The following is an 18362-nucleotide window of genomic DNA, read 5'->3' on the forward strand; positions in this document are numbered from 1 at the left end:
TAATACTTTTCTAGTTCCACATATTGCCAACGCCATTGAACGATCTTAACTTAAATCAGGACTTGTATCGAGACAAATCCTCTATAATAAATATCAGAAATATAAAAATTATCCTAAATATCTATAAATAAATTTTAAAAAAAACTAAAATCAATAAAAAAAATTGATTTAAATGGCGGAGTTTGGGGTTAAAATTTAACGATTATAATTTCACTCGTAACAAACGTAGACTTTCAAATTTTATACGCGTGATGATAAATAGTTTGATTCTGAATCCCTTAAAATTTAAAAGCTCATATTGCACTTTCACATGAGTTAAGTATACATCAATATCATTCTCAATTGGCATCAAGATCTACTAATATAAAACTAATAACAAGGCGACGAAAGGGTCAATGTTAATTTTAGATTTTACCATTTCAAAATCAAAGAATATGAACCTGAAATAAGACTTGCAAATAGAATCAGATGGGGCTCAACAAACTCTATTTCTCAGCAATCATCACAACAAAAATATCCTACGAAGAGATCATAATCCCTTATGAAACACAGCGCCGAAGGATCGATAGTAAAACGATAGGATAAGAACCGAAAAAAAAAATAAAAAGAAAAAGAAAAACCCATTTTGATTTCGCACCTTATGCTTGGTTCTCTCTCTTTCTCTCCGCCTTGACAGAACGGCAGAGGCGCAGTTCGCCTTATATAGGCGCAGCTTGATAGAACCCTGTTCGTTTGACCATTTGTTTTTTATAAATTTCAACTTAGTCCTTTTAAGGATATTTTTTAAAATAAAAATGTTACAATTGAATAGTAATACTCATAAAAATGTCAATTAAACTAAAGCCTTGTGTCAAAACTACTTGGATATTACAACTGTGTGTCACAAGGCATAGCATATAGAAATTTGACTCAATAATAATATTTTAGAAGAGTCATTAGTTATTTTGTCTGTATTTTAACTCTATTTCAACACTCTACCAAACAATTATGAGTATAGTATATGTTGGATCCGGTATCTCCCGGAGTGCGCAAACTGATACGAACGTCTCAGAATCGTAGCACTCCGAATTCCGAGACCAGCGAACCTTCTCATAGACTTTTTGGACTCTTAAATGCACAAGATAAATGAATGCTCAAGAGATAGTAGAATAGATGAATTCGATTGATCTTTCTAGCATCTGGAGGGTTCTATTTATACCAAATGAAGAGGTTGAATGCCTTTTTGGGTGAGAGGATGTGCTCTTTGGGTTGGATCGATCTGGATCGTCCATTCTGAAGAGTTATAACCCTTCACATATCCCATTTTAATCTCATCCATCATATCTGAAGAGTTGTGACCCTCAGATCTCGCCTATTGTCATCAGCCATCGGATCTGGATCTATTGATCCATTCGATCTGACGCTTCAGATCAAGTCTCATCCCAAGCGGTCATATCGTGACTCTTCGCGATCCAACGCTCTAGATCGCATCACACATCTTTGATCAACGGTTGTCATCCGTTTGCCCAATCAACAGTCCAGTTATCTCTTCTTGCCCACTTGGATGCCAATGACACTTCAGATCAAGTCTCATCCCAAGCGGTCAGATCGTGACTCTTCGCGATCCAACGCTCTAGATCGCATCACATATCTTTGATCAACGGTTGTCATCCGTTTGCCCAATCAACAGTCCAGTCATCTCTTCTTGCCCACGTGGATGCCACATAGGCATATTGCCATGTCAGATACGAGCCTGATACGTCCCAAAGTGCACCTACAAAGTGCCCATTGCACACGTGCGCATGTGGCGGGTGGCGGGGCTCGCCCCTGAGAAGAGAGCACCTGGTCTTTTTTTTCTGAGTTAACTCCATTAACACAGCATCATTAATAAGCAAAGAATGCACATCGAAAATTTCCGATGTGGGACTATTCTCCCATGCATTTCCTTATATATATCATTAATGAATAATTAATGTTTATTTGAGCCGACTTTAAACAATTAATTTCTCATTCACCTTTAATCGATTTTGAGCAAATTAATAGTCTAAATTTATCTATGCGAAACATATATTTCAATTTTGAAGTCAATTACAACTTTTATCTATTGATGGCATTCTGATTTTTCCACAAAACCGTATTGGTCTATTAAGGCTCCAATATCCAACAATCCCCCACATGAATGGAAATTAATGCAATGTGTGTATGCATGCTGACACTTTACAAGAGTCTAATCGATAAGTCACTGCATCAGGAGAGGTAGTTTGTGGCTTTGAACCTTCCGTAGTGGATGCTATCGAGTATACTAGGCTGCGTAGTGAACGTGATGTCTTGAACTGCTCAGTTGTTGATGTATACTAAGACAATAACACCCACACAGAGACCTATCTCACCTACTTTAGGTTCTCATGGTTGGTTCCGTTTCGGCCATGGACACCATCTTGGATTCATGAGTGTTTCATTGAAGCGGCCTGTCTTCACACTCATATTAGGAGTATCCTACTATACTCCACCTTATAAGGTATAGAAGTCACTAAAAGCATAAGCTTAACCTCACTACATGAGGTAGGACAACACAAATTCATCCTAGGATTGGGATAGAGATAAAATATCTCATGTGTTGTAATACAACTTCTGTAACTTCGTTGTCCCATTGAACCAAGATCTTGGGATCTCCAGTCAACAAGGTTGGGTTACCGCTACAGTCATTTTTTAATTGTAGATTTTTAATCTCCTTCCTCTTGACGAGCAGTATACTTGATCTCGACTCAACCCTTTCGTAAGAGGATCTGCCAAATTATCTTTGGACTTAACATAGTCGATTGCAATCACTCCATTCGAGATCAACTGCCTAATGGTATTATGTCTACGACGTATATGTCGTGACTTCCCATTGTACATATTACTCTATACCCTTCCAATTGCTGATTGACTATCACAGTGAATCAGTACAGCAGGCATAGGTTTCGTCCATCTCGGAATATCTTCCAAGAAATTCCGCAGTCATTCAGCTTCCTCAGCTGTTTTGTCTAGTGCTATAAACTCGGATTCCATAGTTGACCGAGCAATGCACGTCTGCTTAGTGGATTTCCAAGATACTACTCCCCCACCGATCGTGAAAACATATCCACTAGTGGATTTGGAGTCTTTTGTATCTGATATCCAATTAGCATCACAATATCCCTCCAGCACAGCGGGATATTTTCCATAATGTAATCCATAGTTCATAGTATATTTCAAATATCTAAGAACTCGCATCAATGCTTTCCAATGGGTGTCGTTTGGATTACTCGTAAAACGACTCAGCTTGTTGACCGTACAGACAAATATTCGGACGTGTGCAGTTTGTGAGATACATCAAATTGCCTATTATCCGAGAATATTCCAACTACGATAAGGTCTTACCATGGTTTTTCGCTAAGTGTTGACTTAGATCCATAGGTGTTTTTACTGTAGAGAGATCGTGCGCATTGAATCTTTTCAATACTGACTCTACATAATGGGATTGTGTTAGAACTATCCCTTCTGATGTCCTAAGAATTTTAATTCTCAATATAACATCTGCTTGACCCATATCTTTCATATCGAAATTTTTGGTCAACATTTTCTTTGTAGTCATGATTATATCATGATTACTGCCCATTATTAGCATGTCGTCTACGTATAGACAGACGATTACATAACCTTTAGGTGTGTCTTTGACATAAATGCATTTGTCACATTTATTTATTTTGAATTTGTTTGACAACATTACTTTGTCAAATTTTTCGTGCCATTGTTTAGGCGCTTACTTAAGTCTGTATAATGACTTAACAAGTCGACACACCTTTTTCTCATTTCCTGGAGCCATGAACCCCTCGGGTTGCTCCATATAAATTTCTTCTTCCAACTCATCATTTAAGAACGCAGTCTTAACATCCATTTGATATATTTCAAGGTCATACAGTGCTGCAATGGCTATTAGCACTCGTATGGACGTAATTCTTGTCACCGGTGAGTAGGTATCGAAGTAATCAAGGTCTTCCTCTTGCTTGTACCCCTTGGCTACAAGTCTGGCCTTATACTTGTCAATTGATCCATCAGCTTTATACTTGCGTTTTAGTATCCACTTACAACCTAATGGTTTATTACCAGAAGGAATGTCTACTAATTCCCAAGTATGATTATTCATGATGGATTCGATTTCACTATTGACAGCTTCTTTCCACATTAGAGCATCGGGACTAGAGAGAGCTTCACTTAATGTTCTTGGGTCCATTTCCGACATGAAAATCATGAAATCTGGCCCGAACGATTTCTCAGCTCTAACCCGTTTGCTACGACGTGGCCCTTCACTTTGATTGTCAATAGTCCTTTTATAACAGCTAAGTTCGGTAACTTCATTTTCGTTTGAACTTTCGTTGTTATCATTTTCAACATGTTCCTTCTTATTTGGGAATTCGTTTTCAAAGAATATCGCATTCCAAGATTCTAAGGTTGTTCCCACATGAATATCAGGAATGTTTGATTTGTGAACTAGGAAACGATATGCACTACTATTATGGGCATATCCGACAAATACCGCATCGAACGTTTTAGGTCCAATCTTTACTTGCTTTGGTTTAGGTACTTCGACCTTTGCCAAGCACCCCCACACTTTCAGGTATTTGTACGATGGCTTGAGCCCTTTCCATAGTTCGTATGGAGTTTTATCACTTTTCTTATAAGGGATTTTGTTGAGAATGTGATTTGCCGATAATATTGCTTCCCCCCACAAGTTTTGAGGTAAGCCTGAATTTATCAACAAGGCATTCATCATCTCTTTTAGTGTTCGATTTTTACGTTCAGTAACACCATCCGATTGAGGTGAGTAAGACGCCATTGTTTGATGGATAATGCCAGAATCTGAACAAAATTCATCAAACGGTGCACCATATTCTCCACCTCTATCGCTACGAATTATTTTAATTCGTTTGTCAAGTTGATTTTCAACTTCTGTTTTATAGGTTCTGAACGCCTCTAAGGCTTCGTCTTTACTTCTTAAAAGAAAGACATAACAGAACCTCGTGCAGTCATCGATAAAAGTAATGAAATACTTTTTACCTCCTCTAGTTTGCACAAATTTCAAGTCACATAGATCACTATGTATTAACTCTAGAGGAGTCATTGACCTTTCCACCGAATGAAAAGGTAGTTTCGTCATTTTAGCTTCCACACACACTTCACATTTGTGTGTTTCATCAACATTGACATTCGGTAATAAATTTAGTTTGAGGAGACGTTTCAGAGTATTATTATGCACATGTCCAAGTCGATCATGCCACAAATTGAAACACTCAACCACATAGCTGGAAGTAATTATTTTATTACCATCAAATTTTTGGAGTACAGTCATTACAACCATTTTGAATAGACTTTGTTCTAAGTACCCCTTCCCTACGAAGACACCATTCTTCGTAAGGACAAAGTTGTTGGAATGGAACACTAGTCTAAACCCGGCCTTAACAAGTGCCGATCCAGAAACTAGGTTCTTTCTAATGTCGGGAACATGGAGCACATCAATCAGAGTTAGCTCCTTTCCAGACGTCATCTTCAGAACAACTTTTCCGAGTCCGACGATCAGAGATGTCGTGGAATTGCCCATATAGAGCTTACTTCCATTTATCGGAGTATACTTGGAGAACATCACCTTATCTGAACAGATATGATGAGTTGCTCCAGTATCGATCCACCACTACTTCGAGTTATCCTCCACTGTATTGAATTCAAACACGACCGCAGTGAGATCCAAGTCCTCAAGAGAGGTTGCGACGTGGTTTGCAGCATCTTTTGGTCCCTTTGTTGGCTTCTTCGGGTGTCTGCAGTCCTTTGACATGTGTCCTGACTTTCCACAGTTGTAGCAAGAGCCCTTGAACTTCTTTGCTTGAGCCTTCTTCTTGAACTGCTTCGGCTTTTTGGCGTTTGGCTCGACCAGGTTGGACATTTCGTCAATAGTCCGCTTGGTTCCTCTATAGTCGGATAATTTTCGATTATCCTCCTCTATTCGTAGCCTCAGGATCGGGTCTTCCAGCCCCATCTCCTTTTGCTTGTGCTTGAGGTAATTCTTGAAGTCCTTCGATGACGGAGGGAGCTTCTCAATTACCGCAGCTACTGCGAATGACTCGTTCAGTTTCATGCCTTCGGCGTCCAAATCATGCAATATTAATTACATATCTTGGACTTGAGCTGAGACGCTCTTAGAGTCCACCATCTTGAAATCCAGAAACTGGTCGACGATGAATTTCTTCAATCTGGCATTTTCGGTCTTGTATTTCTTCTCAAGCAATTCCCACAAAGATTTCGCCGTCTCCAATGAACAATACACGTTATACAGCGTGTTGTCCAAGGCGTTGAGAATATAGTTGCAGCACAGGAAATCTCCTTGTGACCATGCATCACAAGCAGCCTTACTACCTTCCGTAGCGGCTGGCGGGTCTTCCTGCAAAAACCGTACAAGGTTTAGCGTCGTTAGATAAAACAGCATTTTCTGCTGCCATCTTTTGAAGTCGGCTCCGCTGAATTTCTCCGGCTTTTCTCCGTGCGGAATTGATGTTGGCGGAATGGCGGTCGGAACGACCGTCGGAACGTCATTGGAAGTAATCATATCAGTTTGCACAATATCGTTTACGACTGTGGATCCGGTATCTCCCGGAGTGCGCAAACTGATACTAATCATCGAGGCTAGTGTTCAACACTATCTCCGTAAACGATATTGCTCCGCTATGGTGCTAACGGATAACAGCAATTCGTTCCCAAGATACAACGACGAACGTCTTGGAATCGTAGCACTCCGAATTTCGAGACCAGCAAACCTTCTCGTAGGCTTTTTGGACTCTTAAATGCACAAGATGAGATGAATGCTCAAGAGAGAGTAAAATAGATGAATTCGATGATTCGATTGATCTTTCCAGCATCTGGAGGGTTCTATTTATACTAAATGAAGAGGTTGAATGCCTTTTTGGGTGAGAGGATGTGTTCTTTGGGCTGGATCGATCTGGATCGTCCATTCTGAAGAGTTATAACCCTTCACATATCCCACTTTAATCTCATCCATCAGATCTGAAGAGTTGTGACCCTCAGATCTCGCCTATTGTCATCAGCCATCGGATCTGAATCTACTGATCCATTCGATCTGACGCTTTAGATCAAGTCTCATCCCAAGCGGTCAGATCGTGACTCTTCGCGATCCAACGCTCTAGATCGCATCACAAGCGATCCATCACACCTCTTTGATCAACGGTTGCCATCCGTTTACCCAATCAACAGTCCAGTCATCTCTTCTTGCCCACGTGGATGCTACATAGGCATTGTCATGTCAGATACGAGCCTGATACGTCACCCAAAGTGCGCCTACAAAGCGCCCATTGCACACGTGCGCACGTGGCGAGGCTCGCCCCTGAGAAGAGAGCACCTGGTCTTTTTTTTCTGAGTTAACTCCATTAACACAGCATCATTAATAAGCAAAGAATGCACATCGAAAATTTCTGATGTGAGACTATTCTCCCATGCATTTCCTTATATATATCATTAATGAATAATTAATGTTTATTTGGGCCGACTTTAAACAATTAATTTCTCATTCACCTTTAATCGGTTTTGAGCAAATTAATAGTCTAAATTTATCTACGTGAAACGTAGATTTCAATTTTAAAGTCAATTGCGACTTTTATCTATTGATGGCATTCCGATTTTTCCACAAAATCGTATTGGTCCATTAAGGCCCCAATATCCAACAGTATATACCTATTCTATAGTCATCAATCAATCATTTTGTCTCTATTGTTTTTTAGTATTGCAGATATTCAAATGTACCCTATTATTTTCGAAGGTGAGCGACGTTCCCTTGATTTGTCGATTGAGTAATCGACCTCCACAATTTAATATTCAATAATTTAGAAAGTGACGCCATTGAAGACCATAGGAACTGATCTTCACAATTAACCCATCATTGTAAAGAGTCATGCTCCACGTACTAACTATTAGGGCGTGTTTGATTCGGGGTTATCACTGATAACCTTAGTTGGTTATCAACGATAATTTTGTTTGGTTTAAGTAATTGGTGATTTCTGGTAATGCAACATTCCCGCCACATCAGCAATTAGGGAATAGAACCAGGAATCAAAAAACCTTGGAAACCTTAGGTTTTCTACGATTCCGGGGTTATCAATATTTTTTTCCAAAATTGTCCGAAGAGGAAAGCTTTGTTTCCACGCACTGACGGAAAGCTTGTCGTCGACTCCTCCTCCTCCTCCTCTTCCCCTGTTTCTATTACGCTATAAATCCATAACAGGGTCGTCTCGTCGGCAACCAGATCGTTGTCTTCGACCATTTCATCCCGAGGTTGCAGTTTTGGATCGATTGGTAGCTTCCTGTGCTCGTGCCTAGGTTTAGAAGAAGTCGGTTGGCATGGCGAGCTACGTCAAGGATACCGAGCTACGCCTTGGTTTGTCGGGATCCGATGCACTGGCTACAAGGGGTAGCAAAAGGTCGCTGCCGGAGGATGACGCTGCGGGCGACGACTCCAGCTGCCGAAATGGCGGATCTGGCTCGGCAGCCAAGTAAGTTTTGGTCATTGAGATAAAGAAAAATGCGAACTTTGTGCGTATTTCGGTGGGTTGCTGACGGGTAGGTGTTTGGTGAAATTCTAGGGCTCAAGTGGTTGGTTGGTCGCCGATCCGAACGTACAGGAAGAACAGCTTCCATGCGATGAAGGTAGAGTCGGAGGCTTCTGGGATGTTCGTGAAGGTTGGCATTGATGGAGCTCCTTACTTGAGGAAGATTGATCTCAAGGTTTACAAAGGGTACAAGGAACTCAGGGAGGGCTTGGATGACATGTTCAACTGCTTCTCTCAAGGTGAAGAAGCATGATCTAACAGCTATTTCCATAAAAATATGTTCTTTTTTGTGTTTTGCCACAAATTAGTAATGAAAATTTCTGGTCTTCTATTATTCAGGAGAATTGTCAAGAAAAGAAGGGTGCAATGGATCTAAATTCGCCATAACCGTCGAAGAGGAGATGAGCAGGGATGTCGATTGCGGCATCACTATGCCTTCTCTCCCCTCCGAGCTCTGTACCTGTTCGTTCTTCGTGGAGATGGCACACCAGCGGCTTGCGGAGGAGGCGGCGCCGGTTGCTTGCGGAGCAAGCGGCGCCGGTGCCGGTTGCTTGCGGAGGAGGTGGTGCCGACGGCTTGTAGAGGAGGCGGCGCTGGTTGCTTGCGGAGGGACCACGCGAGCTTCAGTCCCCGCTCCGCAGCGAGATTGTGGCCGCCTGCGACGCCTGTGGAGAACGTAGGTGCGGCATCGGCGGTGGTCGCGGGCGAATGAGGAAGAGACTCGTGATTGGAGTTCGGAAACAACGGCTGGGAAGAAGAGAAGTCACGGGAGAGAAGAGATAAAAAAGGTTTTCATTCAATTAAATTAATTCAAAAAGTTAAAGGGTAAATTAGTAAATGTAAAACTAAGTAATTGCATAATCTTAGTTGAACCAAACACCTAATAAGTTATGTTGTATTCCCCATAACCTTTGTTATGTGATTACTTGGTAATCACATAACCAAAGTTATAGATGATGACTTGAACCAAACGCATCCTTAAAGACATCTGTAATAGTTAAACATCTAAATGAGATTTTTTTAGCCACATCAATACCATATGAAAAATTTTAATATTTACTATTCTTTCTGCCATGAAGAAACTTTCTTATAATTTTTTTTATGAGTCTTATATTACATATCATATATCTCCTTGATAAGGCGATTAAACAGGGGCCTCTCCTTTGAATTTGATTAAAGTCAAAAAGATTAGATGATAAGACGATCAGAGTCAAGGAAGGGTAAACTTTTAAAGCCAATGTAGATGGTGACTTCAACCAAAAGATAGCCGACCAAGCCGTTAAGTCGTCCGAGCTGAGGATTCGGTCGGACGCTCATCCACACAACGTTCATAGAGCTTTGAGCCAAGTCGGCACTCTGTTAAGCCAACCATATCCCTAATTTAGAAATAACATAGTGAGTTAGCTCGATAGAGTGGTCTAGCTGATCGGACCATCCACCCGATCGGACTAGCTGGGCACTGCCTGTTTAAGCTCTCTGACACAACTGAAGAAGCAAGTAAAAGGTGAGTCGTCGATTCATAAAAGCCGACCGGGTACCCCTCGAGAGGGATGGTCGATCAGACTATTCCAGTGACTCGGTCGGTTGGCCAAAGAAAGTTATTGTGGGCCTTGTAACCCATCAACCTCATATTCCTTTTTGGTATTTTATACCACCGATGACAAGGAATATTCTGCAGGTAATCTGCACATTCAAAGCTTCAACCCTGTCAATCGCATAGATTACGAGTTCATTTTGGGAAAAGTGTCAGAACCTCTTTATGGTCTGATCTTTTCAGGAAATACTTTGAAATTCGTGTATAGACACCCCAGGATGCTATAAAAATGAGTCTTCATCTACAGGCAAAGATATGCAATACTACATTTTTTAACATACTTATAGTTACTGTTCATTCCACTATTCATTTACTTGATCACTGACTTGAACGTCGGAGAACCAACGTTAGAGACTTCTTCCTTAGCCCAGCAACTAATGCTCTTTGTAACACGTAGGGCAGTTTGGAATTTTCATTTGATCAACATTAGAACCGCATTCTTAGTAAATCATCTTCATCAATTTCAAACAGAAACACTCCCTATATTACAAATCATAAATAACAATACAGAGTTACAGACTACTTTATGATTAATTACGAACTCCAAAAACATATGTTTAAATTTTGACTATTACTTTCAACTACAAATATCAAATCGCATCTTTACAATTATTTAAATTTTTTATTGAAATTTTTTATTTTATAAATATTTCATAAATCTTATGTTAGAGATGCCCTAAATCTTGATCCATAAATACGACTGCTCCACCAGATAAGGGTCACTCGACTCCACCTAGATAATTATACTTTGGTTACTTTTCAATTTTTTTCCTTCAATAGAATATGTGCTTAGTTCAGTCAACAATCGAACCGTGATACTATGAAAATCCTCCAAGCATCCTATAATTTATCAGAATCTTTTAGATAATAACCCTTGATTTATTTCTGTATTAGGGGTCATTGATAAAATTTTCTAGATCTCATCTATATAATAGATAGGGTCAATAAAATTCTATTGATGAGTAATATCGTCCATCCTATCGGGACGATACTTTGCACCGATGTTTAATAATTTCAAATATTATGATGGTGCTTTGTAAATTCCATTTAAGTTGAAATAACAAGCAAAAAAAAAAAAGTTTTTTATATTTTAATAAGCATATCTTAATTCTTCATTCTTGTCATTTACTTACTTTCGCGTTGGCCACGTAGCACTTGAGTGTTCTTAAATGCTGCCAAATTGCAAATTGCGGGGCCCCCCATGTCGCGTACCTTGTGAGCGTTGACTTTTCAAGGCCAAGGCCAAGGCTTCTCCATCTCGAGATTCCGCCATTCCGGCAGCCTCCGAGGCCAAGGCTGAGATCAAAACAACCAAGTTCGTCGGCGTCCGGCAGCGCCCATAGGAACGTTGGGTGGCGAATATCAAAGAGAACTAAGAAAATCCGGATGTGGATCGGAACCTTCGCGACCGCCCGCGCCTACGAGGCTACGACGCCGCTTGCCTCCTCCACGGCGCTAACACCCACACCAACTTATCCTTGTCTTCCTCCTCCGCCGCCGCCGACTCCCTCCGCCCCTCGCCTTCCGCATCCGCAACCTCCTCAACCTCAAGAAAGATAGAAAAACAGAGCGCCTCCCAGTACCAATACCAATCCTCTTCCTCTCCCTGCAAAATCAACTCCGCCGCCGCCTCCGATTCTCTCGCATCAATTTCAATCCCCATTAACCTGCTTCGACCTCGATCGAGTCAAAAAAATATGCAGCAGTAGTAATACCAGCGACGGCGCTCCCTGCCCCGAGAGGAAGCAGAAAGATGGCAACTTGGGCGAGGAGCTCGACCTGGTGTGGCCCTCCTTGGCGCCGCTGCTGCAGGAGAACTCCTCGCCGGCAGCGTCGGAGGGTGAAGGTGGAGCGGAAGTTCTCGGCGTCACTCTACGCCATGAACGGAGTGCAGATGGATCCTCTGCCTTAAGAGACTCTCTGGTATTTCCCTGTGATTTTTCCCGGTGAGTTTTCCAACTAAACCGGTTCAAAATTTGACCGAATTACCCTGAAATTCTCAGTTTAATCAGATGAACCGATCGGTTCAGTGGAATCTGGTTAAAGACACTGATTAAGAGGATATAGTAATTAACCTTCAAGTGAGATTCTGGTATACGATCATATGCCAAAAAATGATCTACTTCCAAAACAGTTGAGAAATAAGAAACCTGTTCAAGATAAAAAGGAAGTAGACAAATAGTTCGAACTTCGAATGATCTCATATCCATGCCAAGTCATCAGGTTAAGAATATGTATCTATAGAAATTTAGTTGTCAACATTTACAGAAAAAAATGAAGAAAACTTATTCGTCTGTAACTAATGGAAGTGATACCATAATACAAGTAGCAGCAATATGGATGATAAGACGGAAGTTAATTCATCAGAGTAGAAACTTGATTCATTTGTGTATTCCAAGCTCAAGAAATGGCAGAGTTATGCAGATTATTGCCTAAGATGGTGAAAAGTAAGGTGACAATTTAGGATCCCAAATTGTTCCAGATTTATGCACCACACACGAACTATATCTATCGAACTAGATCCCTCATCGGAAAGCATGATCATAACCATGGTAGTAGAAATTCTTGTAGATGAAATGAGAAAGCCACTTGGAAGTAACAAAGAATAAAACTGCCATCGAGACTACTATGGTCGTTGAAATGGTTGACAATGTACTCTGTTTGATGGCGGCTACAATCCCTACCGAAGCAAATGCAACAATCTGCAGAGATAACTCAAGGGCCTTCAGAAATTTTAAAGCATTCTGACAGCTACTGCATTGGACAACATGAGACCAATATCTGGAAACACCAAACAAGGAATGTTTTAACTTTTTTACTTTATAATGATAAGGCTGCACTTAAAAATCAGAATGGGAAACATATTCACAAGCAAAAGACATGTTGGAGCAGTCAAAACTAGTGAGAGATTATCATGTAATGTTAGTCATTGCTAGCCGACTCATACATAAGAGATTGATGTATTCCTTGATGCATTAGATAGTCAAGCAGGGAGATTAACAAAGTGTAACAGTCTCCCTAGAAAACCTACTTCATGTGTTTCTTTGATTTTATTTTTTACATATATAAAAAAACGAGATTAAGAGGAGAGAGCTTAGTTTACCTGTCCATAAGTTGTTCTCTTGGAGGAGTAGGCGGAAGCTGCTGAGTAGCTGTTGTTCCCCAGGGAACTTGACCATTTGAATATTTTCTCAACCAATTCCTGAAGGCAACAACCATAGCATCTGCTTTTGTTGGCAGAAAACAGAGCTTGGCCCAACTAGTAGCAGCTGCTTTAGCAAACTTCCTCTCCTGTGAAAAAGGAATTTTTTTTTAGCACAAACCAAGTCAATGATGAGTGAGAGTTCATATTTCATTGGGAAGCTCATACAGTTGGTAGGAGACATTTATTTGAACTGGTTGACATAACATAGGCTTGATGGTCATGTTGTCAATGAGTACATCACCACTAGAAGATCAATTTCTTGGCAAGCATGAATTAGATGATATAATGGTACTTGATCTAGAGCTTAACTTTAGCAGAGACATTTTAGTTTGATAGCATATATTGATCAAAAAAAATCAGGTCTTTTATCTTAATGATTTATGTGTCTAGGAGTTTTTTATTTGTGAGCCCATTAACCATTTCCTTTTCAAAAGATAGTTATCGTTGTTTCAATTTTGTTTTGTCCAAGATTTCTACGGATTTGATTTGATGCTTCATTATTTAATCATCTAACTTTCCTTGTCAAAAGTTGGAGAATCTGTAGCCAAACATAAACAGAAGATTTTAATATCCTCTACTTGTTTTTCAATCAAGCATATTTATTTACGATTAATTAGGCTGACCCTACATTCAAACGATATAAGCAACATAGAAAACACCTGTGTTAGTCAACAGTAAATGGCAATATGCATTGCACAACAAGTTAGTAGGAAGCAAAATTCTTGGTCCAACACATGATAGGCTAAACAAAAGAAGTTGGATCAAAAGTTACCCGAGTCAGATGGGAAAATATATACAAGGAAAAAATAAAGAAATTTTACCTCTATATGGAGAAGGTAGAGGTCAGAATCGAGAATAAGATTCTGGCCCACATGAAAAAACCACCGTGGAATTATTTGGTTAACCCATACTGCAAAGTTTCTCGGAAAGGTGTAAATCAATCTGCTTCGTCCAGGACCAACAGGAATACACATAAAAATGATAAGAAACCTCCGTGACATTTGGTGTGTCTTTAATGAAGAATCCTGAACTCATAACCAGTGATATATGTAATGACAAAGTTATAATAGTAAATTTATAAAGAGCAAGCAAAGTCCAAGTCATACCTTTTGAACATCTGAAGATGATGCAGATCCATTTCCTGACACTATGGGAGAAGAAGTATAGAACACACAAGGTGCTATAAATTTGTTAAACCCGAAATTCCTTCGAGCTGTGAAACCAGTTATACTTGATGTCTCCATTTTTATATCAAGAGGCTCCCCACCTTCCCTATCAGAATTAGGTGTGCAAGAGTCCCTCAAGTTAGATATTTAGTTAGGCAGACAATTACCAGATAGGCAAAAAGAAGTTCTATGAGACAATTGCTTTTATCTAAACAGCATTCAATGATTAAGAATTTTTGAGAACCTTTTTCCACAAGAATCAAGAACCAATTGCCTGTAAATTGAGATACTTATCTGGCTTTCAGGCTTTTTGGTACCCTCATTAACCCACGGTGTGCATATGGAACATGAGAAGGATCCATGAGGTTCTCTATCAGAACTTCATACCTGAGATGTCACTTGTCAGACTGATACTTAATATGACATTGAAAACCAAACAAAGCGATAAGACAGGATAAAGATACTTCAGTATCATCTTCCAGAAACTTCCATGTTCAATGATAAACATCATTTCACATGCTTATTTGTATTGAAAAACTGCATCTAAGGTAACCATTTTTATTGTAGAATGAATGAATCAATTTGTGGAATCAAGTTCTAAAGGGCTAAACATTTATTTTCTGTAGTGCTTACATGGATCAAAGTTACCTAGAATGCTCAAATACAACGAACTAGTCTTCTGTCAATGTTCAAACAGAAAAACTATTCACTAATATAAGAAATTAAATGACAAGTGATTAAAAGAGCATGCAATAGAAGTAATTATGATAGCTTTGAATCCTCGAAAGATGAAGTGTATAGGATTGATATATCCAAGGACTTAGAAGGCACAAAAATTACTTTTGAGTAAAATAAACTATGATATACCCTCACTTAGAACTAAAAAATGTTTATAAACTTAAAGGCAATGTGTGATAGTTCGGATGAAAAAAGAAACACATTTGTATGGATGCATATGTTTCTCTTACATCCTAATGTTGTATATCCTCCTTATATTACTTCATAGTCATAAGACAAATACATGACTAGTCAATAGAAAAGACTTTTTCCATAGTCTTGAAGTATATAATTATCAACTGAACTAATGTATTTGCATTGCTTGCCAATGAACATAAAGTTTGATTGGAAATAATACAATAATGGCTAGTATTAACCAAATGGGGACACGTAAGGCATCACTCATCAAATAACTAGTCCCTATTTGCATAGCTTGTATACTTTATAACCCTCAAATTGTAAAAATATCTAATGAGCAACTTATCTATTTGCACCACTCATTGATAATTTTTTTGACCAATAATGATAATGGAATTGGAAAAACTAAGATATCACTTGCCATATAACCAAAGGAGGGGATGATATTATTTTCTGTCCAACCTCAGAGTCAGCAGAATAAGACATTGAAAAACAAAATTTTAGGCTACAGAAACTTATGTACCCAAATGGAAAATCCCTCATTCCTGCTATAGACGTATAAGATGGGTCATCCAGCTCTTCAATATAAGGAGGTCTCTCTCTTTCAGCGATGTTTTTGTACTGAGGATTAGTGTTTGGCCAAAACCATAAAATTTTATTCTGTTCAAAACTTGGATAAACAGATGCACAAGCTCTGCTATATGTGTTAACCTGCAGCATTAGTGCAAAATCATAAGTTCAATGAATCATAATAGAGGCTTGAAATTGGCAGAAATGATCAAGTAGTACTTCTCTATGATTCCATTCTAGAGTACTACGACTATTCACTAATTGAAAAACTAACTATTCAAAACAAATTAATCCTTATTTTTAAAAAAAAAAAACTATTCTAGTTTGCGTGTTTCTTACTTTGTGTTGGCTGTTTATTTTTGATATTATTTTTACAAGATGAATTTTAAAAAAATTATTCATTCTTTTTCCTATCCGTATACATCCAAATAGGTGGAATTCTTAAAATTACTTATGAACAATTTTTATTTTTATCTAAGAAGTATTTTATTAAAGAGTTTAAATTATTACCAAATAAAACAAAGAGAAATACACTTTGATTATAATATCAAGGTTAAAGATTTTGGATTTGTGCAAGTATTCGTGTTATATATCCATGTACCTGATTGCAAATACACTTACTTTCAACAATTATGCATGTGGTGTTGTGCTTGAAGAACAAAAACAGAATTACTAAACTAAGGGATCAATATGTACAAGAAATGACGATCAGTTGTGTATGTCCAGTTCCCGCAACTAGTTAAAGTAATTGTATGTGTCATTCAACTATTCCATTATTTCTCATGGGCGAGAGCTTGTAAAGTGAAACATGGATCAGTTCTTCTAAGATAATTCTCTGGTATTTAGACCATGAATTCTAGATGGTTTCAGCGCTGTGATTTCGGCGAGAATCAGTGAGATATCCATCCTAATTTCTTGAATTTATGCTGCCAATTCAACGTTTTTTATTAAAATTATAATGCTCGATTGCTATGATTGCGACGAGATTGAGATATCCATCCTTAATGCTTTTAACTAACAAAAGAATTGCTGAAAGAAACTGAATTTAATTAGAATCATATCCAGAGCCACGAATCAATTCAGATTTTGCATAGTCGGACACCAACCAAAGAAAATAGGTCATCCTTTTATACGAGGAGGCCAAATTGACTCACCGGAGGTCCATCTATCGGCGCCTGAGGAATGTACTTGCAATTTCCGGCGCCGTCGAAGCACCAGCCGTGGTACACGCACTGGAGGCGACCCCAGGGATCGACGCGCCCCTCCGAAAGCGGGGCGAGTCGGTGGGGGCATCGGTCGTCGAACACCTGCCACCTTCCCTCGGCGCGATCCCACCAGACGACGAGATCGAGCCCCATGACGGTCTTCGCGTGCGGGCGCCGCTTGTCGAGGTCGACGAGGGGAGCAACGGGGTACCATTGCGCGAACCAATCGAACTTAACTTTATCTACATCTGACTCTGGATCCGCCTCAGTTACTGCCGAGGCCGCGGCCGCGGCCTCGGCGGCAGAGGGGGAGAGTCGCCAACGGAGTGTGGCGGACTTGGCGGGGGAGGACAAGCGAACGCGTGTGGGAGGGAAGAAGAGGGGAGGAAGAAAGGAGTAGGAAGAGGATGAGGTGAGGAAGCGAGGAGGAGCCGCGAGGGCTGCTGCCATTAGAAGCGATGTCGTCGGAGAAGGGGAAGAAGGAGAAAAAGGAGATTATATGGAGAAATTATATATATATACGTGGTTGGTAATTTGCTTCGGTTTCGGGCCGCAAACTTGCAGTTTGGATAATGGGTTAAATTGTAATACTTAAATATTTCAGGGAGACTTACATAAATATGCCTCCCTAATGAATAATGATAGCATTGGTTTAATTTTCTTTTTGTTCCGGACTATGGTGTAACTGTAAAATGCTTAAGCAGTTTGTTAAGCATCCAGTATTGTATGACATTTTTTTCTTAAGCATCAAGTATCGCATGACAGGTTTGTTCGAGTGGGAAGAATTTAGGACGAAATATTCTCTCTCTTCTTCTTTTGTTTTTCCCTTAACGTAACCCTCTTAACTCGTGCGGTAAAAAGATGGTTACATTCATTCACATCCTGCACATTCCATTTCCAGATTATAAAAAGAAAGGAAAATCATATCATCAGTTTATAGCCAACCACTAAATAGCTAAAGGATGAAAATCCTTTCTTCATATTTACTTGATCGGAAAAGATCATCCTTTGACCTCGAACATCCCACACAATCAGTCCCATGATTATTTATAAAGAGGTAAATCATAGATAACTTTTGTTCTTACCTTTTAAATAGTG

At 39.5% G+C, this 18362-nt stretch overlaps 2 protein-coding genes across 2 annotated transcripts; one reads left to right on the forward strand and one right to left on the reverse strand.

Moving 5' to 3' along the window:
• Nucleotides 1–8400: 8400 nt before the first annotated feature.
• LOC121994656 (auxin-induced protein 22D-like) lies at nt 8401–9289 on the forward strand. Its single transcript, XM_042548614.1, has 3 exons — nt 8401–8552; nt 8643–8848; nt 8949–9289. Exons 1-3 carry the CDS (start codon nt 8401–8403, stop codon nt 9287–9289), a joined length of 699 nt encoding a protein of 232 aa, XP_042404548.1.
• A 3130-nt stretch (nt 9290–12419) lies between these two features.
• On the reverse strand, nt 12420–17748 carry LOC121995977 (protochlorophyllide-dependent translocon component 52, chloroplastic-like). The gene is made up of 7 exons (XM_042549767.1): nt 17214–17748; nt 16013–16200; nt 14869–14961; nt 14515–14695; nt 14230–14433; nt 13307–13494; nt 12420–12984 (listed from the first exon to the last, which is right to left on the reverse strand). Exons 1-7 carry the CDS (start codon nt 17712–17714, stop codon nt 12729–12731), a joined length of 1611 nt encoding a protein of 536 aa, XP_042405701.1. The 5' UTR covers nt 17715–17748; the 3' UTR covers nt 12420–12728.
• Between the last annotated feature and the right edge of the window lie 614 nt (nt 17749–18362).

The sequence above is a fragment of the Zingiber officinale genome, chromosome 6A (assembly GCF_018446385.1).
Source record: "Zingiber officinale cultivar Zhangliang chromosome 6A, Zo_v1.1, whole genome shotgun sequence".
Taxonomy (NCBI): Eukaryota; Viridiplantae; Streptophyta; class Magnoliopsida; order Zingiberales; family Zingiberaceae; genus Zingiber; species Zingiber officinale.

Bases quoted from the DNA above. Each gene is read 5' to 3' on its own strand.
- LOC121995977 (XM_042549767.1), bottom strand. From the start codon at position 17,714: ATGGCAGCAGCCCTCGCGGCTCCTCCTCGCTTCCTCACCTCATCCTCT. The intron at 14,962-16,012 runs GTACATAAGTTT...GTGACATCTCAG, and splicing joins ATGAGGGATTTTCCATTTGG to GTATGAAGTTCTGATAGAGA. The intron at 13,495-14,229 runs GTAAAATTTCTT...CCTTTTTCACAG, and splicing joins TCTACCTTCTCCATATAGAG to GAGAGGAAGTTTGCTAAAGC.
- LOC121994656 (XM_042548614.1), top strand. From the start codon at position 8,401: ATGGCGAGCTACGTCAAGGATACCGAGCTACGCCTTGGTTTGTCGGGA. The intron at 8,553-8,642 runs GTAAGTTTTGGT...GTGAAATTCTAG, and splicing joins GGATCTGGCTCGGCAGCCAA to GGCTCAAGTGGTTGGTTGGT. The intron at 8,849-8,948 runs GTGAAGAAGCAT...TCTATTATTCAG, and splicing joins GTTCAACTGCTTCTCTCAAG to GAGAATTGTCAAGAAAAGAA.